At 44.5% G+C, this 25942-nt stretch overlaps 2 protein-coding genes, 1 long non-coding RNA gene and 5 other non-coding genes across 11 annotated transcripts; 1 reads left to right on the forward strand and 7 right to left on the reverse strand.

The window, feature by feature from the left end:
• Positions 1–1949: 1949 nt before the first annotated feature.
• Positions 1950–15997, reverse strand: LOC139704759 (uncharacterized). 2 transcript variants are annotated; one of them, XR_011706745.1, is made up of 4 exons: positions 15922–15997; positions 14763–14907; positions 10528–10604; positions 1950–3374 (listed from the first exon to the last, which is right to left on the reverse strand). It is a non-coding gene; the product is annotated as an uncharacterized lncRNA (long non-coding RNA). The 2 variants fall into 2 exon arrangements; XR_011706744.1 differs by lacking the exon at positions 15922–15997 and adding an exon at positions 14989–15448.
• Positions 15470–20268, forward strand: Idh3b (isocitrate dehydrogenase (NAD(+)) 3 non-catalytic subunit beta). 2 transcript variants are annotated; one of them, XM_027954398.2, is made up of 12 exons: positions 15470–15574; positions 15718–15798; positions 15954–16052; positions 16168–16288; positions 17805–17865; positions 17942–18074; positions 18183–18316; positions 18402–18504; positions 18602–18748; positions 18949–19043; positions 19156–19216; positions 19826–20268. In XM_027954398.2, exons 1-12 carry the CDS (start codon positions 15539–15541, stop codon positions 19910–19912), a joined length of 1158 nt encoding a protein of 385 aa, XP_027810199.2. In that variant the 5' UTR covers positions 15470–15538; the 3' UTR covers positions 19913–20268. The 2 variants fall into 2 exon arrangements, with proteins under 2 accessions (XP_027810199.2, XP_027810206.2); XM_027954405.2 differs by having other exon boundaries at positions 20139–20268.
• Nop56 (NOP56 ribonucleoprotein) lies at positions 20266–25538 on the reverse strand. 2 transcript variants are annotated; one of them, XM_027954386.3, is made up of 12 exons: positions 25467–25538; positions 25226–25315; positions 24759–24873; positions 23962–24123; positions 23663–23861; positions 23116–23303; positions 22885–23036; positions 22601–22701; positions 22104–22252; positions 21742–21863; positions 21411–21548; positions 20266–20726 (listed from the first exon to the last, which is right to left on the reverse strand). In XM_027954386.3, exons 1-12 carry the CDS (start codon positions 25467–25469, stop codon positions 20358–20360), a joined length of 1788 nt encoding a protein of 595 aa, XP_027810187.1. In that variant the 5' UTR covers positions 25470–25538; the 3' UTR covers positions 20266–20357. The 2 variants fall into 2 exon arrangements, with proteins under 2 accessions (XP_027810187.1, XP_027810183.1); XM_027954382.2 differs by having other exon boundaries at positions 22098–22252.
• Positions 21616–21695, reverse strand: LOC114081328 (small nucleolar RNA SNORD57). The gene has a single exon (XR_003580780.1). It is a non-coding gene; the product is annotated as a small nucleolar RNA SNORD57 (small nucleolar RNA).
• On the reverse strand, positions 21960–22032 carry LOC114081335 (small nucleolar RNA SNORD56). Its single transcript, XR_003580781.1, has one exon. It is a non-coding gene; the product is annotated as a small nucleolar RNA SNORD56 (small nucleolar RNA).
• On the reverse strand, positions 22454–22539 carry LOC114081026 (small nucleolar RNA SNORD86). Its single transcript, XR_003580696.1, has one exon. It is a non-coding gene; the product is annotated as a small nucleolar RNA SNORD86 (small nucleolar RNA).
• Positions 23419–23550, reverse strand: LOC114081369 (small nucleolar RNA SNORA51). The gene has a single exon (XR_003580789.1). It is a non-coding gene; the product is annotated as a small nucleolar RNA SNORA51 (small nucleolar RNA).
• LOC114081030 (small nucleolar RNA SNORD110) lies at positions 24252–24321 on the reverse strand. The gene has a single exon (XR_003580697.1). It is a non-coding gene; the product is annotated as a small nucleolar RNA SNORD110 (small nucleolar RNA).
• Positions 25539–25942: the final 404 nt, after the last annotated feature.

Genomic DNA, 25942 nt, shown 5'->3' on the forward strand with positions numbered 1-25942 from the left:
CAGCTCCAAGTGAGTTTGTTCTACTGTCCCGTGCAGCAGGAATGCCCTCACTTAGGCGACACCTTTGTGTCAAGAGGCAACAGGGTCCCTATGCCTTTAATAGTGTTGCATCATGTTTCCAGAAAATTCTCCCCAAGGTAGTTTTAGCAGACAGATACTCAGAATTAGGCTGTGACAGAAAGGAAATCAGTCATAAGTTGGGGCAGGCTCTTGACTTGCATGGGTTTTGATTCTGTCCTGACCCCATGGAATAGAAAGGAGCCGGCCAGGATGGCATAAGAAGGTTCCCAGAACCTGCAGCCCCAGAGAAGGGTTTCTGGGTTAGAGCTACAGATCTAAGGAGCAAAGCCTGTGGGTGATGAGGGCCCCAGATAGAGAGGCCAGTGCACGAATTCAGAGTTGGTCCTTGGGATCAGAGATCCTGAGTTGAAAGTCCGTTTCTTGGAATTCCATATGTTTTTATTTTGCATTATTTATCTCAGTTCCTTTGGCAGATTCCCCATTTCTACCTGCTGCAACTGCTTCATAGACAGGAATTTGGGGGGCCTGCTATGACTGTGAATACAGAATTGGAGGGGTGGTGGTGACAGAAGAGGCTAGATCAAAGCCTACTGAGAATGTCACTCCCTTCTGTAGGCCTGGGTTCACCCCCAAAACCCAGGCTGGAGCCTCTGCCTCACCCTTCCCCTTCATGATATTTATGCTCTTGTCTTGTGTTCAGTGCTAGAAAATAAGTGAAGAATAAAATGAGCCCCATCCTTATGGAGCTCAAGGCCTGGTGGTGGGAGACTGGAAAGCACTCAATATCACTCCAGAGTACTCTGGGAGGCAGAAGCAGGGACAAATGCAGAAGAAGGGCCTTAGCCTGAGACAGGAGAAGGGCTTCTGGGGCAGAAGGATCACCCTACAAAATGACAAGCAGAAATGAACCAGTGAATTTGCTGCAATCCCTTTCAAAGATGAAAGGTTTTTAGCATCATGCTGGTGCCTGGCATGCCACACTAAGGGGCTTGGAATTAGTCTGACCGTAGAACAACATTTTTTAAGTCAAAAGAGGGGGGATTCCCCCCTTTTTTGTTGTTGTTTGTTTTTCACCTGAGGTAAGTTCAAACCATAGAAAACAGATTCAAGGTGGTGTATTAAGCTGAGCTACCCTTGCCCAGGATGTATGTTGTGCAGAAGCGCCCCCTGGAGGTCCCAGAATGTCAGTCTGGCACTTGGATCCACTTCCTGTTAATTACCCTGATGGGAATTAAAATGCAAGAATAGGAAAATTAAAGTATGCACTAGTTATGGCAACTCATGGAGTTCCACAGAGAAAACAAAAAAAGATGAGGGCCATTCCAGAATTTTTCCTGGAAACTGTACTCCAACTCTCTGTTGACTCCTGAAGTTTCCTCAATCGTTTCAGAAAACAAACAAAAAAAAAAAACCACACCACAAGTGTTAGTCTTCCCTTCGGATCCACGCCACTCATGGCATCCAGGCTGAGTTATTTAATCTTGAATAATAACACAACGGCAGCGATAATGGTGGACCCTTGGGCTGGAGAGTTGAGTTCCTATTTCCGATTTCTGGGCTGGAGCAAAGTCTGGATATGTCCCCTCCTTATTCCTGGCTGTCCACACCCCTGCCAATCACAACCTCAAAGACTATCGGTCTCAGTCCTCACTGTGGAGTAGGAAGGGACTTTCTCTGTGCAACAAGAGAGGCCCACTCCATGGTATTTTGCAGAGCCCTGCTGTCCCCTTTTGTTCATCCTCTGGCTTGCAGAGAGGCTCCAGGGCCTACGGCTTTCTAACCCTACACCAGAACAGTACCCATCACTATCCCAGGCTGACTACCTCTTAGCTATTCATAAGCAGTGGGAAAAAAAATCTTCAACCAAAAGTCCACATATATGTATTTTACTGATGGAACAAGATCAAACACTTTTTCAGATTGTTCATGGGTGGGTGGGGCAGCAGGCAACAGGAAAGGAAGCCATCACCCCTGAAGTAGAGCAGGGCAAGGTAAAGGGTGAGGGGAGTGTCAGGGGATGGGCAGGAAGGGCCTATTCCTCTTCTTTTTTAAAAATATTGTTTTAGTTGTTGATAGATTTTTATTTTATTTATTTATATGTGGTACTGAGAATCGAACCCAGTGCCTCACACATGCCATGCAATGCGCTACCACTTAGCCATAGCCCTAGGCCCTGTTCCTCTTCTTTTCCTGGGTAAAGGGGAGAGGGCCTGGCAGAGGCTGATTCTTCATGAGGTTTAGTCTTCAGGATCTCATCCACACTGGCTCCTTCCAAGATGCCTTCAGGGTTTCTTGTGATGGTTATATGTAATTTTGCATTCACAATTTTGTATTCTTCTTAGGGACCTGAACCCTCCAATTTATAGATTTCAGGCAAAACTTATATCTTCTAGTGGTATCTGGAGTTGGGTAGGAATAGTTCAGGTAAGAAAGAGCAAAAACCTAAATTAGGACATGGCCAATGGGACATTTAAGGATGTTCAGGGCCAATGGTAGCTTGTCTCTAACAGTTGGCACCACATATTCTTGGCTAAACTTGAATATTCACACCAATATGTCGCTCCATTCACCACTCCAATTAATATGATCAAGAGGCTGGGCCCACATCTGTTCAATTTGTTTCATTTGGAATTTAGGGCTACTATCAAGAGAACTTCAGATAGTAAGATGAAGCCAATCTTCGGTATTAGCTTCAATCACGCCATCCAAGGTTTCAGCCCCAGTCACCTATGAATATATTCCAAGGGGACTTTTAGATCTTATTTTAGACAGCCAGGATATAGTCTAAGTCCAGGACATTATCCATTACAACATGCACAAATGAGTTTTAGCTTATCTTTGATGTCACTACAATAATTATAGGAAGGAATAATGAGCCAAAAGTCAGTCCCCATTGCTAATAGAGAGACAATCCACACCCCCACATACAGACATACAACCCCAAAGAGTAACATATCACTTCAATTCAGGATTGGTAGCTGAATTTGATTTGGATCACCATGAAACTAGTTTGGTTCAGCCACATAGTATATGTCACCAAATAGCTGCAGCTTTGGTCACTATACATGAACTAAGGCCACTTGGGTTACAGGAAAAGCACATGCATTTGTACCAGATTGAAACAAGGTTGTGCTGAATGTTGTTGTACATGCGTCATGGAGGAGCTTCCATATTCAGGAACTGCCATAACAGGGCATAACTGAATAATTGAGAACTGGCTTTGCCCATATGCATTTCTGTTTTCATATCACCTGGGCAGCATGATCAATTTAGAGGGCGTCGGGTTGTCAGCTGAAGCTGCTGCTCAACTCAGATGGACCAGATGATGGTTTTGCGAGGCTGCAGTGCTGAATCTAGGGAACAAGGGGCACATTAATCTCTCCCCACTGTCTGTACCTTCCTGTGTCTGAAGGTGTCTTTTTACTAGGCCTCGATGGCTGTGAAAACAGTGTATGCCATTCCAGTAGCTATAACTTCATCTTTTTTCTAATCTTTCCCTAATCATACCTAGACCTTTTGGATGGGCTGGGCATGAGAAGGACTAAAGCCTTTTTAAATGAAATGTTCAGAGACTTGTTTTTTCTCCCAACTTGGCCTGTGTGGGCTGGTGTGGGAGGCTTGGCACATGGTGTGCTCAGCCAAGTGGCCATTACCTTTGTGATCTAGGACCACATTAATCCATCAAGAGAATCTAGGTGCTAAATCAGAATTAGAATTATGTTTGCCAGACTGACACCTGGAGTATTTACCAACCCGGCTGGCCTGGGGTTGCTGTTACAGAAAAAAAGGAAAAAAAGAAAAGAAAAAGCAAAAGCACCATTGTCAAGAATGATCAGACCCCAACTTTCAGAATAGCTGTATGCAATCTTCTATCCCTTTGTCCTGATCATTACCCAGCAAGAGGCCAAGAGGAGGTGATTCTTGCCTGGCAAGAAGTGGTGGCTTCTGCATCAGAACCTAAGAGTTATTTGCATTGCACCTAGCCTATGATGGTGCATGTGCTGCCATGTCTGGTTTGATGATGGATCCCGGCAATGATGGTGATGGTATGGGTTGGTCTTATTCCAGAAGGACCCTTACCATGGGCATCTCCATCAGTGACCCAGGCTGTCTGGTGGGCAGCTGATTCTGTTTCCACAATTTGTGGGCTCCAATCTTGTGAACAAGACATCTAAGCCATTAGAAATAGCAGAAGATGGTGGCAATGTGAGGCTCATCATGGGCTGTGTTGTTCAGGACTATCAGCATTGCCTTGAGTTCTGTCACCAGCTCTGTGGGTCTGTTAGCTCATGCAGGATAGAAATTAAATTCAGCTAACAAAAGAGGTTAGTAAGAATTATATGTTGCATTGATTCACATAGCAGGGTGGCAGAATAGCAAGGCAAGGTGTCTGCTTCATAGAATAGCAATAAAATATGATTGTTTTATTGGCAGAGTGGTGAGGAAAGGTAGGTACCTCATAGGTTGAATGGCAAGAAAATTAAGAGGTGAACAGCAGTGTATGTTTGAGGACTAGAAATTAGCATATTCATAAGTTACTTTGCAATCTTTCATTGCAACTGTACCAATGCACACAGTTAAAAAGGTACCTAAAATTGTGTTAGGTCTCCTCCCCTGGACATATCTTTTAACATGTAGATGCATTTAAATGACAGCCTCAGTTACTTTGGGGCAAGCAGTTGTGTCAGATCTGTCTGCACTTGTTTAATGCTGTCCTATTGTTTCTCCTGAACAATGAAAGTGGTAGGGGAAGTTCCTCCCGCCATGTATTTCAAGCACAGAGCATGCCCTTTTTTTCTTTTAAAATATTTTTTTAGACATTGATGGACCTTTATTTAGTTCATTTATTTATACATGGTGCTGAAAACTGAACCCAGTGCCTCACACATGCTAGACAAGCGCTCTTCCACTGAGCCACAACCCCAGCGCTGCAGTTTTTTTTTTCTAACTCAACTCTGTACTTACCCCTGTACTCCTTCCTCACAGCCACTGAGCAGAGCGACTATGCCCCCTTTTGATTCTGCATAGTTGGCAGTAGGTTGAACATGGACACCATAAGGCATCAGCTTAGCCAAACCACCAGCATGCCAGACCAGGCACTGAGGAAACCCTCAGTGACTTGAGCTTTACTTCAGGTGGTGAAGTATGGAAAAAAATTTTCCCCACAGGGATTTTGCTGCTACTTTTTCATGAAAAATCCATATAATGCTAGAGCCAGGGCAACTGTGCTTGCTCTTGAATGTAACATTTCTATTTGACAAGTAAGGATTTTTGTGCCCTTCTTTTAATAATCACAGGATCTCAGGTAACACATGTCAAGATGGGGGCTTCAGTATGGACAGTGACAGGACCTCAGGATCAGTAATAAGAGTAGTTTCCTTTTTTAAAAGGGGGAAAATGTGCTTGGTGACTATGTCCAGCAGGGGGCGCTGTTGCACTGGAAAATGACCTATCAGTAATCTGATAGTCACTGAATGATCAATGCTCTGATTTCCTTTCTCTTCTTGAAAGTCTACACCGCTTCTTCTGGACCTTCCAAGAAGGCTCAGGAAACATCTTTGTACCTGCAGCATTCTCTGAGTGAGACCGCTCTGATTCTTACAGGCAATCAGTGCAAGCCTGCACAACATCAGTACCAGTGATACATTCAGCATTGGAATACATTCAACAGTGGAAGCATTGAATTGAGCCAAAGTCCCAATAGTCCATATTACTTTAATTTGCCTTCTCTACTGCAAACTTTGTTCAAAGCCCATTAGTTGAACTTGGGTGATTTTTTTTTTCCATTAAGGGCAAACAAACCAAGGAGCTTAGTGTTGGTGCTACTAGTTGCAGATCATACAATTCCAGCTTGGAGAGCAGGAAATACAGGGTATTTTGTTAGGTCTCCTCCCCTGGACATATCTTTTAACATGTAGATGCATTTAAATGACAGCCTCATAGTGGGCAGCTGGGAGGCTTTTATTTGTCCTTGGCCTCTAGTTTCAGAGTTGTCATTGCTGCTACTTCTCTCCCTGTGGACCTCTAGATCTGTCCAGAGGGTGCTTGAGCCCAGGGAACACTTTCATTTTTGCCCACCCTTCATTGCAGTCCTTGGTGCCTTCAACCATCCCTGCATGCATCCACATGGCTAGGTAAGATGGTGGCCTAGGACCTTGGGCTCAAGAGAGCTGTAAGTTTTGAGGTCCTTACCACCATGAAGCTCCTAGCACACTCAGCTTTTTCATTTAGGCAGCTGAGGGTAAACTGAAGAGGGAAGAGAGGGACCAGGGAGAGAACAAGACTGCCAGTAAGCAAGGCTTTGTGTTCACTTTTGGATGTGGGTGGCCACTTGTGGGGCTCAACCAAATAAATTTGTGGGGTTTTGATTCACCTAAAGCTCCATATTAAACATCATGGTTGATACCATTTATTTCAGCTTTGGGGACTCTTTGATTCATATTGCCAGCCACATTCATATTGCCTTTTGGGTGGGGCTTCAGGGCTTGCTCCCTAAATGGCATGACGTCACTTCCTCCCTCAGCATTAGGGAGCATGAGCAAGAACCAAGGCAGCATTCAAGTAACTACCTCTCACTTTGTGATTTCATTAAAAGGTAGGACAGTGTAAGACTCTTACACTTTCATCCTGTGACCCACTAGGGTGAGAAAAATTCACCAACATATTCCAGGAAGTTTTTTCGTATTCCCTAATCTGGTCCACAGGGTCCTTTCCTTCCTCTTCCAGAAAACCATGTGTATTTTAGCATCCCATCCTTGTTGCTAAAACTGTCAGCGTCTGGCATTTGAATTTACTCTGCTGATAAGTTAGTAATTAGCCTTTTACTGGTTCATGGATGCTGGCAAAGGTAAGACTCCTGGATCAGAGATGAAGGACTTTATTATGTGAAGAAGCCTGACAGTAGACGGGGTAGAGAGAGAAGATGGGAGGGGAGGGGAGGGGAGGGGGGATAGGAAGGGGATAGGAAAGGCAGCAAAATACATCAGACACTAGTATGGCAGTATGTATAAACGTGGATGTGTAATCAATGTGATTCTGCAATCTGTACACGTGGTAAAAATGGGAGTTCATAACCCACTTGAATCAAATGTATGAAATATGATATGTCAAGAGCATTGTAATGTTTTGAACAACCAATAAAAAAAAGAAGCCTGATAGATATTGCATATGCAGTGGGTTTGTGTGGCATTGGAGGAACACCAAGCTTAGGGAACCCACCTGTTTTATAGTGGGATAAGCAAGCCTATACTTTATCCTGGAGGGAGATATTACCTCATTTCTCAAGGTTGTTCACTACAAAAATAAGCAATAGTATACTTAAAGAATAAATATATGATATCCAGAAGTGACTGGTATAATTGAGAAAATAGGGCTGAGTGAGATGATAGATATTAGCAGTTTCATGTTGTTTGACCTAATATGTATATAGTAATTTAGTATAGATGGTTCCTGATTTATGATGTTGGGAATTAAGATCTTTTGACTTTACCCCAGTGCGAAAGCATATCTGTACAATCATTCTGGTTTTCACTTTCTGTACACTGTTCAATGTTACATGAACTATTCATCACTTTATTATAAAACAAGTTTTGTGTTAGACGTGTGTGCATTCTGAGCACATTTAAGGTAGGCGAGGCTAGGTTAAGTTATGATGTTTGGTAGATTAGTTGTTCAGAGCATTTTTAAAAAATAATGAGAATCGAAGCCAGGGGTATCTACCACTGAACTATATCCTCAGACCTTTTCTTATTTTTTATTTTAAGATAGGGTCTTGCTAAATTGCTAAGGCTGGCCTCAAATTTGTGATCTTTCTGCCTCAGCCATCTGAGTCACTGGGATTATAGGCATGCACCACCATGTCCAGCATAAAAATTTTTTTTGACTTAACAATATTTTCAATTTACAATGGGTGTTTTGGGATGTAATCCCATTGTAAGTTAAGGAACATCTGTTATTCTATTTTCACCATTAATTTATTTTTCTTCCTTTTTTTGTCTTTTTAGAGCTTTATAGTTATACATAGTAGTTGGGTTTGTCCCTACAAACTCATATATGCACGAAATTTGATTTCAGTTCACAATTCCCCTTGTTCCTTCCCCTTTTTCTCTTTTGTCTTCCCTCCTTCCCTTATCCTTCTTTACTCTCTCTTCTAGACTTCCTTTCACCAGTCTATTAATTTGTATTTGATTTGTTCCTTATATAATCTTATCCTTCCCTCCCTCCTTTCCATATTTTACTCTAGCTTCTGTATATAAGAGAAAATTTTTGACTTTTGTGTTTCTGAGTTTGGCTAATTTCACTTGGCATGATATTCTCCACTTCCATCCATTTACCAGCAAATTCCATAATTTCATTGATTTTATAGCTGAGTAGAACTCCATTGAATGAATATATATTATATATATATATTTATTTATTAATCCATTCATCTATTGACAGGCATCTGGTTGATTCCATAATTTAGCTATTGTGAATTGTGCTACTATAAATATTGATAAGTCTATGTCACTGTAGTATGACGATTTTAGATCTTTTGAGAAAATACCTAGGAGTGGGATAATGGTGGTTTCATCTTAGTTTTTTTGAGAAATCTTCAAATTGCTTTCCAAAGTGGTTATACTAGTCTGCAGTTCCACCAACAACATACGAATGTTCCTTTCTCCCCACAACCTTGCCAGTATTTATTGTTGTCTGTATTCTTGATCATTGCCATTCTGACTGGAGTGAGATGAAATTTTAGTGTAGTTTTGATTTGCATTTCTCTGATTGCTAGGATGTTGAACATTTTTTTTTCATGTATTTATTGGCCTTTTGTGTTTCTTCTATTGAGAAGTTTCTGTTTGTTTGTTTGGTTTTTTTTCCCATTTTTTTGATTGGGTTGTTTGTTTGGTGCCAAGTTTTTTGAGTTCTTCGTATATTCTAGGTATTAATCCCCTATCAGAGGAGTATCTGGCCAAGATTTTCTCCCATTCTCTAGGCTCTTCACACTCTCAATCTTTTACTTAACTGTTCAAAACTTTTTATTTTAATGTCATCCCCCTTATTGATTCTTGGTTCTATTTCTTGTGCTCTGGGAGGTCTTGTTAAGGAAGTCTGTGCCAACACCTATATGATGGAGTGTTGACCCTACGTCTTCTTCCAGAAATTGTAAGTTTTCTGTCTAATTCCTAAGCCTTTGATCCATTTTGATTTGTATTTTGTTCAGGGTAAACGATAGGGGTCTAATTTCATTTTTTTCTACATATAACTATCAGTTTTCCCAGCACCATTTGTTAAAAGACTCTTTTTTAAAAAAAAAAAAAAAAAAAAAAAACATGTTTTGGGCATCTTTGTCAAATATCAGACAGCTTTAGGTTTGTTGGTTTCTGTTTCTTATATTCCATTCCATTTGTCTTCATGTCTATTTTGGTGCCAATACTATGCTGCTTTTGGTACTACAGCTCTATATTATAGTTTCAGAGCAGATATTGTGATGTCTCCTGCTTCACTTTTCTTACTTTGGCTATTCTGTGTGTCTTATTCTTCCAAATGAACCTAAGAATTGTTTCTTTCTAATTCTGTGAAGAATTTCATTGGTATTTTAATGGGCTTGCATTGAATCTGTATATTGTTTTGGTAGTAAGGCCATTTTGACAGTATTAATTCTGCCTATTCAAGAACATGGGATGTCTTTCCATCTTCTAAAATCTTTTTCAGTCTCTTTCTTCACTGAAACATCTGTATTTGATATTGTAAAAATTCTTACCTGGAGAAATAATACTGGAGTAATTAGTTAAACTTTTTGGAGTGAGAAAAAGAAACCTTAGTCTTTATCTCTGACTTTTTACAAAACTAAATTTTACATAGATTAATGACCTAAACTACACAAAACCATAACAGCATTAGAAAAAATAATTGAGAACACATTTATCTTAAAGTCAAGGAGGACTTCTGAAATAAAATTTATAATTTTGAGGGAAAAGATGGACACATTTCTGTATTATGTGAGATGCAGGTGTAAATAACATGTGCAAGCTTTAGGACGTATCATTAAGGGGCTGTAGGCCTCTTCTTCCCTGTCCTTATTCCTGCTGATTGGAATGCTGGAATTAGAATAACTATCTTGGATCTGGAATAACTTTGGGAATGAAGGTCATGCAAAGTGGGCCAGCAAGATAACAAGTCTGTGCCACTAGCATTGTAAAGGGTCATTTCTGCATTGGATCATCTATTGGTGAACTCCGTTGTGAGTGAAAATTAAACCCCCCTCTTGTTTTTGCTATGGGTATGTTGTATGTTATTATTTTTTGAGGTAGGGTATGCTAAGTTGCTTTGGGTCTCATGGAATTGCTGAGGCTGGCATCTAACTTGTAAGCCTTCTGCCTCAGTCTCCCCAGTTACTGGATCACAGGAATGTAGCACCATGCCCTGCTCATAACTTAAATATTTTAAAAATTTACCTAGTATCTAACTAACTAAAAACACTCTAGCAGGGCTGAGGTTGTGTCTCAGTAGTAGAATACTCACCTAGTACTCATGAAGCTCTGGGTTCAATCCTCAGCACCACATAAAAAAATAAAATAAAGGTATGTGTCCACCTAAAACTAAAACATAAATATTAAGAAATAATCTATCAAATTTTTATATTAAAACTATTAGAAAATTGGGGGGGTCTTCCCTGTCATTGATATCACCTCACTCATTCTTTGCCATCTCTGACCTCCTGGATTTTCCCACTTATCAAGATATGACACTTGGACTCCTTCCAGAAGGCCATCCCCTTGCCTTGGTGAAAGTCACTATTGCTGGTTCACTCCCATGATGACAAGGCTAGGCCATCCAATATTATGGGTCTGAGTTCCATCTGCAGGGTCTCCTCAAGCTCTCCTTGACACCTATTTCCATTATCTCATCTGCTCCACCTACAAAGTATGGGTGGAATAGGCTCCTCTCTTATCTTGCTTGCTCAATGACTCCCACAAGTACTACTCTTTGAATACGTTGGGATCTTTAATTTTTTTTCTTATTTGCCTACTGATTAGATCTCTTTGGTCATCATTTACCTCCTGATTCCATTTTACCAGCAATTGTACAACTCAACTCCCTGTACCTTTCTCTGGCAGAATACCACTTTTGGATGAACCCAAGTGCTTGCTTTCTCCATGGAAACCACACACAATTGTACCACAATAAATTTTACAGTCTCCAACCTCAATAGGATCTCTCGTATTGCTTATAAATCTCCCTCCATTTCTTCTGGCCTTAGAATTTGCACCAATATTACTCTACTCCTCGCTATATACACTCCATCTTCTCACACATCTGCCCCTTTCCTTGTTCACCATGTTCATTCTCAACTCTACAACGTAACAGCTTCCTTCCAACCCCTCAACTGCTTCAGACATTAGTTATTAACTGCTTACAACCTCCTCCTTCTCTGGAGTATTTTCCCTGGTCTGTCCAGGCTGAAGCAGTTATTAAACCTTGTCTCAAATTGGGACAACTTTGAGATATTATTCATGCTTCAGAGCTTCCCAGGAGAGCAGACTGAGGTCAACTCCAGCTGAGGCCACATCTTGCTTGGCATTTTCCCCTTTACTCTGCATACTCACGTTTCTCCTGAGAACACTTATTCAATAAGTCACTTGCATCACAAGCCTAGTCTTGGGCTCTGCTTAGATGAACCTAAAACATAGCTTTTGCTTACATACCCACTTTCCCCTGGAGTGTAGTTACTTTTCTTCTGTAATCCTGTTCGTCTTTCAATCATACATTAAATCATCCCTCTTCCAAAATTCGTTCTCAGATTGCAATCTTCAAGGAAGTGTCATTTATTATATAGTGCTTTTATGATTGCTCATGGTTGTAGAAAAAGACTCAGTAGATCTAACAGCACTGAAATTCTGAATGCTTTGTGTGTCAGAGACCTCTTTGGAAGTCTGTTGAAGCCTGTGTATTTCTTCTTAGGGAAGGCCTTTTAATGGTTACAAAGAAAGCCTATTATGTTGGTCTATAGTAATAAAAAAGCTACCATGTAATATAGTAGTATGTGTGCTGTTTTATTAATACATTAAATAGCATGATCTACCATTGGGTCAAATACTGTCAAAGTAGGGATGAGAGTAAATTATATTTTAAGATATTGTCACAACTGAAATGGGTATGAAAATATAATTTCTATCAGTTATAAATTCAAGGGCATTACAGATAGCACTATGATCTGAGACCTACATTCAAAATGAGAGGAAATGCTAAATTTCACTTAAGAGGTTGCTGAAAATTAGGATATGATTTTTGGATTTTCACCATTTAGATTCACTCAAGGACAAAGGACAAATGGAGCTTTATGGACTCCAGGTCAGGACCCCTGTATTAGAGGACTTGTAGTTCTAGGAAACTGACACTTAATTTACTCAGTCTCACACTGAACTCATATATGGCCAGATTATTATGGCCTCTGGTGCTAAGTGGGGGACATTTCATAACAGAAAGGAAAAAGATGGTATCACCTTCCTTCCCTGACTCAAGAGATTGGTTAAGGAACTTTTTCAAAGGTCCTGACTGGATTTCCCCATTACTAGGCAGTACTGGTGAAAGATGCCTTTGTGGGGATTCAAGGCCTGAAGAACTTACTGCACTCACAATGGCCTTTTAGTCATCTCCTTGACCTAGGTCATTTGGTAATCTCCATCCATCCTCTTTACCCTGGTGACAGACATATAGTATTATATCAGCAAATATTTTTTGAGTGTAAAGTTGGGTTCAGATCATGCAGAATTTAGAGATGGAAATGAGGTCACAGTTATCCTTAAGAAAATGAATTAGATTATTAGCAGAGATTGGATAAAAATGATATATTTTCTTTTCCACATTAAATGCTCTGAAGTAAATGAAAATGTAGTTTTATTTTCAAAAGAGTAAATCTTCCACTTTATATTCATCAGGGATTGGATAAAAATGGAACATCTCTCTTCTCTCCTACTCTTAATGTCCTGAAGTAAATAAAAATGTTTTATTTGTAAAAAGGTAAATTTTCCACTTTTTTTTTTTCATCACACATTGATTTGGAGAAGAGAAATGGTGGTAAACAGCAAGACCAATGTGAAAGTTGGGAATCTACAGAGACAATGTGGTGGTGTTCTCTTGCTTATTTTATGGGATATATGAGTGGAGGTAGAGGAGTATGTTATATTAATACATTATATTAACTCTAATAATAATCAACCTTATATTTACATAGTGCTTTTCATTGGACCCAAACTTTTACACATTACCTACTATCATCTTCTCATTTTACTACTACAGAGAATATCCCTCCTCATGGAATTCAGATAAGGTCAAACAAAACTTGTGCAAGGTTCCTTATTAGGACCACTGCATCCTCTCCCTTGCACTGGGGAACACCCCGCTATCTGCTTGGTTGGATGAGGTACTTATCACCCAGAGAACCTCTCTAGTAGTTCTTAAACTTCACTGTATATCATCTGGGTAAGCTGTTAAATATGGGGGTGTAGTTCCCTAATAAGAGTATGTTCTTAGCCTATCTGAGGCCCTGGGGTTCCAACCCTGAGATTTGGATTCAGCAAGTCTGAGGTAGAACTCATAAGTCTTCATTTTAAATCAATACTCCTGGTCCACTTGGACAGGTGATTCAAATCCATGCTTCCAGGATACTGGGTTAGGCATATCTTCTGATGCACTTTGTTTTTAGGCATAGCCACTTGAAAATAACACATGACTGGTGTCTCAAAAATCATACTGAAATTCCCCTTTCGTCTCACATGTGTCAACTAATTTCTGGCACCAAATATGGGCCTGCTTTGGGGAGTGCAAGTACTGGAACACAGTATTAGGGAAACAACTGCCCAGGGCAAAAGAAAAAGACTCTATAGGGAAAAACAAAGAGGAAAACTATTAACAACGCAACTGGTGATATGGCCCGCACATGTTGAAGTATAACATTAGAGAAACACCCCGAAGCAAGCATATAAAGCAGGGACTACTTAAAAAGGGGTAACATAGACTTCTCCCCAGAGGGAGATGGGGGCCGTAGCTGGTATCCTGGTATCGCAAGAAGCCAGGGTTTTTTGCCTTTTTATATGTCCTAGTCTTCCTTTGTTCTCCTGCTCTTTTCCCTTATCTTTTTTCTTCCTGCATACTGACTAGGCCCAGGAGATGCTCAGAGTTGCTCAGTGCATGGCCAAAAGGTGAGAAGCAGATGAGAAACTGATGTGACTCCATTTTTGAGAAACCAGCCTCTACCTCAGAGCAAAGCCTGTCCAAGGAAGGGAGCGTGTCCTTGGAAAACCCCACAGAGCACTCCCAAGCCCATACCCACCCTGCTGAGTTGTTTATCTGCAAATAACAGGAGAGATCTGCTGCGCCAGGTGTCCCTGACTCAGTTAGGCTAGGTGAGGACCCATAGCAACCCCCTAGCAACCACCAATCAGCATGAGACGGAAAATATCTGGATGCCAGATAACCTCCTAGTAGTTTATGGTGGTTGATATCATGTTGGGAAACCATGTAGTTTAGCACGTACACCCCTCATGGCTTAAATCAATCCGTTCAAAGGAATCCCACTCTTGTACTAAACAATCACCCCTACCCAACTTGTTCCCGCCAGTGAATGTGCTAATCAATGTTAAAGAGTTGTTATTTGATTTTCCCACAGTATGGAATGATTTGCTGTGTGTTGTTGTGACGCATAGAGTATCCCCCCCCAAACCCAAAATCTCACTGAACAAAGGATCAGGACTCACTCCCTGGGACCGCTGTGTCGGAATGGTTGTGAGTCCAGGCTCCAGCTTGTAATAAAGACTCTTGTGTGATTGCATCGGATTCGGCTCCTGGAGGTCTACTGGGGTCCCACGAATCTGGCATTACACCGATAAGACGGGGGAAGGCCTGGATGGAGCAGCCCAAGACACATTAATTAATAACTTTTACAACTCCCTGTAGGGAGGGGCAATTACTGAGACAGGTTACCTTAGCAACAGGTTGGAGCAGGGGCAGGTTCTTGATAAGGGTGGAGGAAGAGCTCTGAAGGAATTAACATTCCAATCCCTCCAGTCTCTGGATTTGACCCTTGCCTAATTCTGGCTTCCCTGGCACGTTATGAGATTTAAGGAGATACACATCCTCTCCCACGTGCTGTGTGGCAGTCCCTTAGTGACGCTAGGGCCTGACATAAGTATTCAGTGAGTACTGGTTAAAAAAATAATGAACATATATACACAAAAAAGATTATTTCCCAGCCTCATTAAACGCAGGTACTCATCCGACAAGCACGGAGTCGCACATTCTCCTTTAAGGTTATTTGGAAATTTTGACATAAATTAAATATGGCGACTGGAAATAAAGCAATTGGCAAAATGCTTGGGTGTCCCGTGACCCTCCTCACGAAAGGGAAGGTGGGCAGGTGGCGCAGGTTCCCGGGAGACGGAGAACCACCAAGCTCGCCTGAGCACGCCGGAAGTCAGGGCCAGGGCAGCGCCGGCTTCCTGCGTCACGTCCTGCGCGCCTTCCGGCAGCCAACATGGCGGCGCTGAGCTGTGTCCGCTGGCTGACCCGAGTGAGCCTGAGGGCAGGGCGGGCCGGCTTGGGTGGGGGGTCGGGGGGTTCGCCCCAGGGTTTTCTGGAGAAGGCAAGATCGTCGCAGTGTTTGGGGTCTGGGGGTCCCAGATCTGCCCTTTTAGGCTTGTATGTCTGTTGTAGGCAGTGGTCTCCGCCCGAAACCCTGGGACATGGCGAGGTCTGAGTACCTCCTCTACTGCTCATGCCGCTTCGCCCAGCCAGGTATGCGCGAGTTCCGCTCCGGTCTCGCCCACACCTCTCTCTATCCCCTGCTTGCAGCTCCCCAGGCTTTCCCCCCCACCCGCGTCCTCCCTTGCCCCCCGCGTTCTCCCCTTCTCTCCCCACCTCAGCTCTGACTCTGCTGGCTGCATTGACAGGCCGAAGATGTGAGGGTGGAGGGAGCTTTTCCAGTGACCATGCTGCCAGGAGACGGCGTGGGACCTGAGCTCATGCACGCTGTCAAGGAGGTGTTCAAGGTGAGTGTCCTTGAACATGACTGACTGCAACATGAGGTTGCAGAGAAGATGCGGGGTGTTAAAAAGAACTTGATCGACTTTCACCTTGCACTTTTTTGGGGACCTGTCCCTGAAGGCTGCCGCTGTTCCCGTGGAGTTCCAGGAGCATCACCTGAGTGAGGTGCAGAATATGGCCTCTGAGGAGAAGCTGGATCAGGTGCTGAGTTCCATGAAGGAGAACAAGGTGGCTATCATTGGTACGTGTGCCCCCTTGCCAGCCTGCCCATGTGTCATTTAAAGTCAAAAGAGCAGTGTTCATTAAGTCCCTGACCCCATTCCCAGAGCTCCCACCACTGATACTTCGATTTTGTTCCTTCCCATTGGGAACCCAGGAGCCATGTAAATTGTCTCTGTAGGAAGTCATCAAGGGTTTGGTGTCCATCCTGAGACTACATCATCTATCAAGTCTTATTTGTTGTGGTTCTAGAATGCCACTTCTAATGGCTCTTTTTCTTCTGTCTTCCCTTCCTCTGCTCTATTTTATTCTCTTCATTAGATTTTTCGGCCCTCAGTTCTTCCCCTTTCTTTTGTAACAGGTGTAACAGGTTTAGAAACAATGCTATGGTATTTCCTTCTTTCTTTTTAACATCATTTTCCTTGGAAAGACCAGCCTGACTTTTTCAAGCCCAACCTCTTAGCATAGGAAAGTAAGTTCTTTATATTGCTGGTCCTCAGCTTTTATACCTTGGTTTCCACACTGCTTGTTTTGTGCCTTTTGACTGCCCTAAACTCTGTTAGTTTCTGAATATATGTGTTGCCCTGATGAATTTCGTTCCCTGTGCCCAGAATGTTCTTCCTTTGATTCCACTTGTCATAATCCTCGCTTACTCATGGCTTTAGTTTCCTAAAGTTACCATAAAAAACTACCACAAACTTGGTAACGAAAAATAACAGAAATTTACTCTCCATTCTACAAAGACTGAAATTAAGGTGATAGCACTCTGTTTGAAGGCTTAGGGGAGAATCCTTTATTGCTGCTTGTTGTTCCTTAGCTTAGGATGCAATTCTCCTGTCTCTATCTCTGGTTTCATAAGGCTTTCTTCCCTCTGTATCTCTGTGTCTTTATTCTTTCTTTGCTCTGTAAAGATTTATCTTTGGGTTTAGGGCTTACCTGAATCTAGAACAGTTTCATCTCAAGATTTGTATTACGTTTGCCAAGATCCTTTTCCCAAATCAGTTCACATTCACAGATTCTGGGAAATAGGGCATGGACATAGCATAGGGTATGGACAATCTTCTTTAATGCATTATGTGATCCTTGAAGGCAGGGGTCGTGTGGTTGTTTTTTTTTTTTTTTTTTAATCGATACCTTTATTGCCTGACATATAGTTGATTTGCAGTAAATGATGACTGAGAAAATGTCAAATAAGTTGACATAGAATCATAAAGGAAGAATACCATAGCATTGTTTCTAAACCTGTTACACCCAGGCTCGTTGAGGAAAAAAAAAAAATCTGTTCTCCTTTTAAGTCATTTTGTGGTTTCGACATAAGTATGGTGACTAAAAATAAAGTACTGGACTAAATTTTTCTTATTTTAACTGTATTATTATTTGCTTCTTGCCTCCACAGGCAATTAAGGTCATGGATTTGGGAGTAGGAGTGGAAGTTGAGGGTCTGGGTTGCATTATGTCCCTAGGGGGATTGGACACTGGTCTCTGCTCGCTTGGACTTACCCTTTGACTAACATTCTTCCTCCACTTTGTTTGTACAGGAAAGATCCATACCCCAATGGAGTATAAGGGGGAACTAGCTTCCTATGATATGAGACTGAGGTAGGTGGGTGGAAGGTCATGGGTCAGAGGGGTACTAGGTACCAAGCACAGGGCTGATGGCTATGTCTGCCCTTAGGCGTAAGTTGGACTTGTTTGCCAATGTAGTCCATGTGAAGTCACTTCCTGGGTACAAGACCCGGCACAACAATCTAGACCTGGTGATCATTCGTGAGCAGACAGAAGGAGAGTATAGCTCTCTGGAACATGAGGTGAGGCCCCAGGAACTGGGGAGGGCCAGAATGGATGTAGGAGAGAGGTAGATCTCCTCTTCATCCTTTTTTCCCATGTTACCCAGCTGCTTCTCTCTTCTCATTCAGAGTGCGAGAGGTGTGATTGAATGCTTGAAGATTGTCACTCGAACCAAGTCTCAGCGGATTGCAAAGTTTGCCTTTGACTATGCCACCAAGAAGGGGCGGAGCAAGGTCACAGCTGTCCACAAGGCTAACATCATGTGAGGGGCATATCTTTTCATGGGATAAGTTCCTGGGAGGTAGTCTGATTCTTGGCTGATTCTGTTCACTTTGACCCATGAGCAGGAAACTTGGGGATGGATTGTTCCTGCAGTGCTGTGAAGAAGTCGCTGAATTGTACCCCAAAATCAAGTTTGAGACAATGATCATAGACAATTGCTGCATGCAGGTAAGTCCTTCTCCCCATGTCTCTACTCTCATGATGCTGAGAAAGGGCAGGGAGTAGAATTCACTTCTCTTCTTCATGCCCACATCTCACTTCGTAGCTGGTGCAGAATCCCTACCAGTTTGATGTGCTTGTGATGCCCAATCTCTATGGCAACATTATTGACAATCTGGCTGCTGGCCTGGTTGGGGGAGCTGGTGTGGTCCCTGGTGAGAGCTACAGTGCAGAGTATGCAGTTTTTGAGACGGTGAGTGAGGTCACTTTCTCCTTCCGTCATTTATACCTGTCCTTTCTCCTACTTCAGGTCTCTTCTCATTTCTACCCATGCAATGATTCCCACTTCTCAGTGACTGTGGCCTGCCTTCCCTCTTTCCCATCATACTCTTTCTCAGCCTCGGCATATGCCTGCTTCCTCCCAGTAACTCTGGCCTGCCCCTCTCTCCATAGGGTGCCCGGCACCCATTTGCTCAGGCAGTGGGCAGGAATATAGCCAACCCCACAGCCATGCTGCTGTCAGCTTCCAACATGTTACGGCATCTCAAGTAGGTCACGGAGGCAGCGGGTGGAGGCTGGTTGTTGTAAGGGGAGCATAGGTGGGAAAACAGGTGACAGTGTTGTGGACAATCTTAAGTTTCTTCTTGTCTACATTGACAGCCTTGAGTATCACTCCAGCATGATTGCAGATGCAGTGAAGAAGGTGATCAAAGTTGGCAAGGTGAGTTTAGAAAGGTGCTGGTTCAAGGTTTTGTTACTGCTCTCTGGGAAACCTGCAAGGAGTCTCCTTTTTCTCCAGGTCCCCAGAACATCTTTTGCTCTGTGACCTCTTCAGGGCTGTTCTTACCCTCATTCTCTTGGCTGTTTCATCCTTTTGGTCTTTTCTGCCTCTTTTAGTTCCCATCTGCTGTTCCCTCTTTGCTGCTCCATCCATTGCCCTTTTCATGGTCATCTGAATGCAGAACTTGCAGTTCTCTCTCTGGGGGTGGAGCAATGGAGGGAGAGGCAGTCAGGATGAGGCACCAGCTTCATCTTGTCCATGCCTGGGAGCCCAATCTTATTTCTTCCAAGGTAACCTCATCCTGATGTGCACTTCCCCATCTCACTTCCTGCTCAGCCTTCCATCCTACCTTGCAGCAGTTTTCCTAGTGGCTCAGAAGAGTGGGTAATTTGCTCCTCACCTGGCTACCTCCTTTCATCCCTGCTGCATTGCATCTTCTTTTTGGCCATCTGTTTTCTTGGGTTCCATCTCCTTGACTATGCTGCCCTTATCCCCCTTCATGGGCTCTCTTCTCTTCTTCCCCACGGCTATTGCTGATGGTGGCTGTAGGTGCGGACTCGAGACATGGGCGGCTACAGCACCACAACCGACTTCATCAAGTCTGTCATCGGCCACCTGCATCCCCATGGGGGCTAGAGCTCTTTATTCTCTCCAACCTCACAAGAACCATACTACCTACACATCCCTTCAGTACAGTGGACCAGGGAAGAGACCTTGAACCTCTAGACAGTGGACCATAATTGATTTCTGGGCAGAGCCTAGGTTGTCCTGGGGCTGGCTTCTTTAGGGAACTTATACTGGGCGGTGGGGGTTTTAAGGGGTGGGACCTAGGTCACAGGATGATGACACTTCTCCCCCACAGGTTCGAACCTCTGACATGGGTGGCTATGCCACTTGCCACGACTTCACTGAGGCTGTCATTGCTGCCCTGCCCCACCCATAGGTCCTGCCCATATTCGTGTAAGGTGTTTACCAATAAAACATGCATATCAGCTTTTGTGAATTTGTTTTTATTGGGGTTTGGGACATGGGGTGGGAAGTCACCTTGGGGTATGCCCCTGCCCCCCAAGGAATGTCCGTTTTAATCTTGTGATGCTTTGTGCAATTTTTTCTTTTTCTTGGTGCTGGTTTTGCTGCTAGCAGCCTCTTCAGGGCCACTGCTGACTGGCTCCTCCTTGGAAAAGAATCTCCTCTTTTTCTTGGAGACACTCCTGCTCACCTCCTCAGGCTCGCTAGCTGTTTCTTCCTTGGGTGAAGACTTCTTCCTCTTCGGAAGACTTGTGCTGCCACCAGCTGTCTCTTCAAGATCACTACTAACCAATTCCTCCTTGGAAAAAGATCTCTTTTTCTTGGGTTTGGTGTAAGAGACAGATGGCTCCTCCATTCCATTCTCCTGAGGAACCTCCTGGGGCTTTTGTTTTTTCTTCTTTTTGGGTTTTTCATTCATCTCCTAAAGGGGAAAAGGGGCAAACAGGCATAAGGACAGTGTTATCTATGGTATGTGCACTCCCCCCCCAAATTAAGATGCAGCAGAAAACCAACTGCCCAGTGCTTTTGGGATGGTTGTTTAATGGTGTGGGTCTAACTTTGGACATCTACTCTCAGAAGTCAGAACTGGAAGGCTCGTAAAAAATTTTCTAAATAAATTTGTATAAGTAACCTACAGGAAACCATGCTGGTTACACTAGAGTGATCATGTAAGTTCCAGAGAAGAGACTGAAATGGTCACAAAAGGCACTAAAACGAAAACAGGAAATGATTCTAACCTGGTGCATTGAAGAGCTAGCTCCTTTGTCCCCACCCCCACTGTGAACACAAACTTCTGGACACACATCTGAGAACAAGAGCAGGCATTGATACTACCCCCGGTTGAGGACTCCTGGGAGGCTGCGGAGGACAGAGCACACTTGCCCAGGAAACAGGTGTGTGCTACAGCCAGCTCTGGGCTCTTGAGCAAGTTCTCTCAGCACCTATCTCCTTCCTACAGAATCAAGAGGTAGTTAAGAATTTTGATAGTTAAAGAGATTTGGTCCAAAAGCCTGGACACCAGACCATGGCTTGACATGGCACATCCTTTGTTCTGCTGGGAGAATCCAACCTAAAAACTTCTCTGAGAGTGGATCTGGTGACTGACCTCACACTCCTCTGGAGTGCTACTGCTATTTCCTGAAGATGCCAGGGCAAGTGCAGCCAATCGCTTTTTTTCCTTCTTTAAGCGCTTCTTCTCCTGTTTCTCCAGTTTCCTGGCAATCTCAGCAGCCGCTTCCTCTGCCTGGCAAAAAAGAAGTTCTGAGAAGGCCTGAAGATCTTGGTTTACCATAGTCACCTCTGTCTTTATTGGATCAGGCTCATTAAATCAGTTTTTGTTTTTGCCTCCACTTCACAAGGTCAGGCTAAGCAAGATGGTTCATCATCTCCAACAGCTACTTAAGAGTTCTCTACCACCCTACAAAACCCAAACTGACCTGAACCATTGCTTCCTTCATGACATCCAGATTCTTCCGTGGAATCTCTCCAGTCTCATAGAAGGACAGGCGCTCCTCAACTTGTTCTCGAAGCTTCTCCCCAAATACACTTGTAGGAACCTCTGGATGTGTGTGTGTAAGTAAACAAAGCCTGTCAGCCCTCAAAGGGACAAACTACCCCCCACCCCCCGTTCCCAGTATTCCCTCTACCCTCAGCTTTACTCAGACCCAGAGTTATCAACACTCACTAGGTGAACTGCTGTTGACGAAAAATATTAACCATCATTGTAGAAGCTGCTAGGGTAGTTTGCCTCCCTGGCTCCCAGCCCCTCACCCATAAGTGCCAACCTCCTCACCCATACCAGAGAAGCAATCGATTCGTGAGGCAATACTGCATTTGTTTGCCAGGTATCGGGAGATGCGGCCTTTGTTCTTGGCAGCTGCTCGGCCAATGAAGGTAGAATGGAAAATGAGTCCATATTTTGGTGTGTTACCCCTTGTCTTCAGGGCTCTGAGAATATTCAGCGGAGAGTTTAAGATCAGAAATTTCAACCCCATTAGCAGCTCCTCCCATCCCCTCCCCTCCAAGTCTCCAGAGTGTGCTTCAGGCTGGGCTAGACCCCAACACAAGCTAACCCATAGCTCCCAGAGGCAGAGGGAAGGCAAACAATGTCGCTGACCTGGAAACTTGGTCCCTTTGCTGGGCCCTAGGAATCACTCAGACACCAGGACTGGCCATCACCCCCATAGCAGAGGCCTGTATAGGTCAGGGAGCCCCGGTCAGCCATCACTGTGATCCCCAAACAAGTAGAGGGTACCAGAAGTGGCACCTGATATGGGCAGGTGCCCTCACTGGTACCTGAATAGGGCCTTTTCAGCCCCAAGGATCTGCACTGTGGATGCTGGATACTTGGCCAGGTTGGTGAGGCTGCCAGCATGAGCAATGAGACGTGCACCTACCTAGAAAAAGATTCAAGGAAGAATTCAGAAGTGGGGATTGCTGAGTTGTCATTCAAATAATCCCTGCTTTCTACCCCCCATCAGGCACAACTGGGGAATATATATGGTGGGTCAGTCAGGAAGAATAGCAGTGCAGAATGGTAACAATCCTAATCCCCCACTTTTGTATTCCCCATGACGCACCGCTTCCCCAATTAGGGCTGACAGGCTGGGGGCTACTTGGCTCATCTTGGAGCGCAGGTAAGTGTGTAGGCTCTGGCGGTACTCTGACAAAGACACCACACGACTGGAGAAGCTCTCGATGTTTATCAAGTCGATGGCAGATATGTCCATGCCTAGGAAACACCTAGTGTGAACAGAGGGGCCAGACATTCAGTCCCATACCTTATGCTAGCTGCCGGGCTCTGCACTGACCCATGGAGGACCGTGAGGCATCCAGAATAGCTTTAGCTTTGGCCCCATCCATTGTCAGCTCCTCCAGCTTCTCCAACTTTTCCTCACTCAGTTCTTTTCGGTTTCCAATGAATTGGGCAAGGCGGCAGTATGTGGCATTGTCATTGATGATCTTCACCAGTTCTGGAAAGTGATACCCGTACCATTCCCTGCAAAAAGGTATAATCACTTCCTGACCTAGCTGCCATGTCTATATAAAGCTATAGCTTTAGCCCTCTGCCTGGAAGAAATGGAACAAGTCAGACTCAAATCCCTCCAGCAATTCCATGTTTCCCCATTCACAATGCAGACCAGGCACAGGGCCTGGGCTGAGGTGTACATGGGGTATGCTTACTCTGCCTCCCCTTTCTATACAGTCAGTGTAAGAACACAGCCTGTGGTAAGCATCAGGAGGCCCAGCTCCAGCCTACTCAGTTCTTCTATCCACAAGATTGTCAGCCCCAATTTGAGGGCTGATAGTTGCCTAAACTATAGGCCAAAGACTCCACTATCAAGGGTGGCCCCTTACCTGACACGCATAGAGAAAGTATTGATGTCTTTATCCAGTTGGTCCAAGAGGCTAATGGACTGGATGATCATGTTGTCCACCCGGTTCACATTAAACTTAACTTTGGCACGAGAATAACTATGTCCCAGCCCTAATTGGGCTTTACAAGCTGACAGGTCAGTCAGACCCTTCACCAGATTATGGAAGTGCAGACGAACTCCTAAGAGGGGAGCAAGACTGTGAGCAAGCAGGAAGCTGCAACCTCAAGCAAGTTTTTAGACCCCTCTTAAAAATGTCAAAAAATGGCAGGAGAGCCTCACCTCGCAGGATCTCGGCTACCACACCTCCAGTCTGGCAGTTGTACCCTAACTCCTCCTGTATAGCAGCACCAATCTTGGGATCCCCAACCCCCAAAAGCACTTTCTTCTTTTTGGATGGCAGGTGGGTCTCCAGGAGCAGGCGGAGGTCCTCATGAACAATGCCTCAAGGCAAAAAAAAATAGTTCCCACTAAGATGGTGAAGGATGTTTGAATTGTAAAAGCTCAGCTGATCATGCTGGTCCCCTGGAAGCATGCTGGGATGACATGCCTAGACCCCTCCCATTCAGGCATTGCTCAGAGACATTGAGACATCAATGATCACACTCAGGGGATTGACAGATTTACAAGTCATCACTGCAAAGCCTGGATCAACCATGGGAGGAACTGGACTCAGGTCCAAAAGCATATGTGTAAAATGCATACGTGTAAAATCATAACTGAAAAATACATATTACTACCTTATTAGCCTTCAGGGACCAAATCCCGTTTGCTTACCTACATTTACCAAAATTTCCCTTTCTAGTCAATTGAAAGTTAGAGACCCAGACTAGTGTTTAAACTTAAGCATAGCCCTCCCACCCCCAATTTTTAGGAATCATTTTTCTCTACAGTGCCCACAAGTTCATAAAACCTACATCCTGGATTATGTGCTTTAAATTACATCCTTCAGGTCACAAATACTGTCTAGCACAAACAAACCAAATGTAGAAAAGCAAATACTATAAACCCTCCAATAGAGTATCAGCAGGAACCACATCTCACTATCTCCTTGAAAGATTTGGCTGCGGCCAACTCACCTTCAGACACCGCATTGGCATTTTCCAAGGCAACCTGGGATGAGGAAAAGGGATTGAAGGCCACAAGACGGACAATGTTGTGGAACTTGCCCAGGCTGAGCACACATTCCTCCACCTGTGGGGACAAAAGAGGATGTATGGTTTCCTTCCTTCATTCTAGCCTCTGCGGTGTAGCAGAATAGCAATTATCAGCCCTAGACATTATTAAAATATGCCAAAGCCTCACCCCCACATCTCGGGTTCAGCTTTAATCCATTCGAGGCGGAATCTGGGGGCTTATTTCTAAGTGCTTCTTACGCGATTCTAACCGTGAGTCAGGGTAAAGACCCCCTGCTCCAGAGCTTGCTTTCCCTGTCTAGCCCTCCCTAACCCGCGCGGCCGGCCACGTGGGAGCGCGCGGTGCATGCTGGGGTTCGAAGGCCCCAGGGGCTGCAGTGCAGCCGGGCTAGCCCACCCATCTCACCCACCTGCGGCAGTAACAGGCTGATCTCCTCCACTTCCTTCAGCGCCAGCAGCGCGTAGCCTACCGCGTGCTCGAACAGCACGTGTAGCAAAACCTGGAACGAGAGTCGGGGCGCAAAAGTCAGCTAGGCCCACGAGTCCCGACCCCGCTCCCAGAGCAGGCCCTGGCTTAGGCCCTGGCTCAGACTCTAATCCAGACCTAAACCACGGCCTTCACATCACCCACAACCCACAACCACTCCTCACCATGGCGCTTGCTCCCTGCCCGGCTCGCAATGCGGCTAGCAGGCTCTAGCGCGCGGAACCAGGATCCAGAGGCCACGCCCTCTACTGATTAGCCAATCAGAGGCTAGGGAAGGCACCATTCTCGGACTTCAGAGGGGTCCGCTGGAGTGGTATGGCCGTGAGGGCGGGCGGAGGTGGTGCCGAGCGCGAGCCAGCGGGACTTTTCTGGCCTCTGCGGCTGCGCGGGCGGGTGCGGTTGCCGGGGACGCGCGGAAGCCGTCTTGGCCTGCAGGCCCAGAACGGTTTGAAAAGGCGCTTTTCCAAGTAGTCGGATCCCTCCTGTTTTATTGTATAAGTGGAGGGAGAGAGAACTCTTTGAAGTCGGGGGGCGGGAGGCACCATCTGGGCCAAGGTGACCATTCCAGGCTGGAGCTTTGCAGAGCCGGCTTCCCGCCGCGCTGGTGACTTGGGACCCCAGACACTCCCACGCCCCGGCT

This window comes from Marmota flaviventris, chromosome 2 (genome assembly GCF_047511675.1).
Source record: "Marmota flaviventris isolate mMarFla1 chromosome 2, mMarFla1.hap1, whole genome shotgun sequence".
In the NCBI taxonomy this organism is placed as follows: domain Eukaryota; kingdom Metazoa; phylum Chordata; class Mammalia; order Rodentia; family Sciuridae; genus Marmota; species Marmota flaviventris.

Bases quoted from the DNA above. Each gene is read 5' to 3' on its own strand.
- Idh3b (XM_027954398.2), top strand. From the start codon at position 15,539: ATGGCGGCGCTGAGCTGTGTCCGCTGGCTGACCCGA. The intron at 18,317-18,401 runs GTGAGGGGCATA...ACCCATGAGCAG, and splicing joins GTCCACAAGGCTAACATCAT to GAAACTTGGGGATGGATTGT. The intron at 18,749-18,948 runs GTGAGTGAGGTC...CTCTCTCCATAG, and splicing joins AGTATGCAGTTTTTGAGACG to GGTGCCCGGCACCCATTTGC.
- Nop56 (XM_027954382.2), bottom strand. The intron at 24,124-24,758 runs GTGAGTTGGCCG...TTTTGCCTTGAG, and splicing joins TGCCAATGCGGTGTCTGAAG to GCATTGTTCATGAGGACCTC. The intron at 23,304-23,662 runs GTAAGGGGCCAC...ACCTTTTTGCAG, and splicing joins ACTTTCTCTATGCGTGTCAG to GGAATGGTACGGGTATCACT.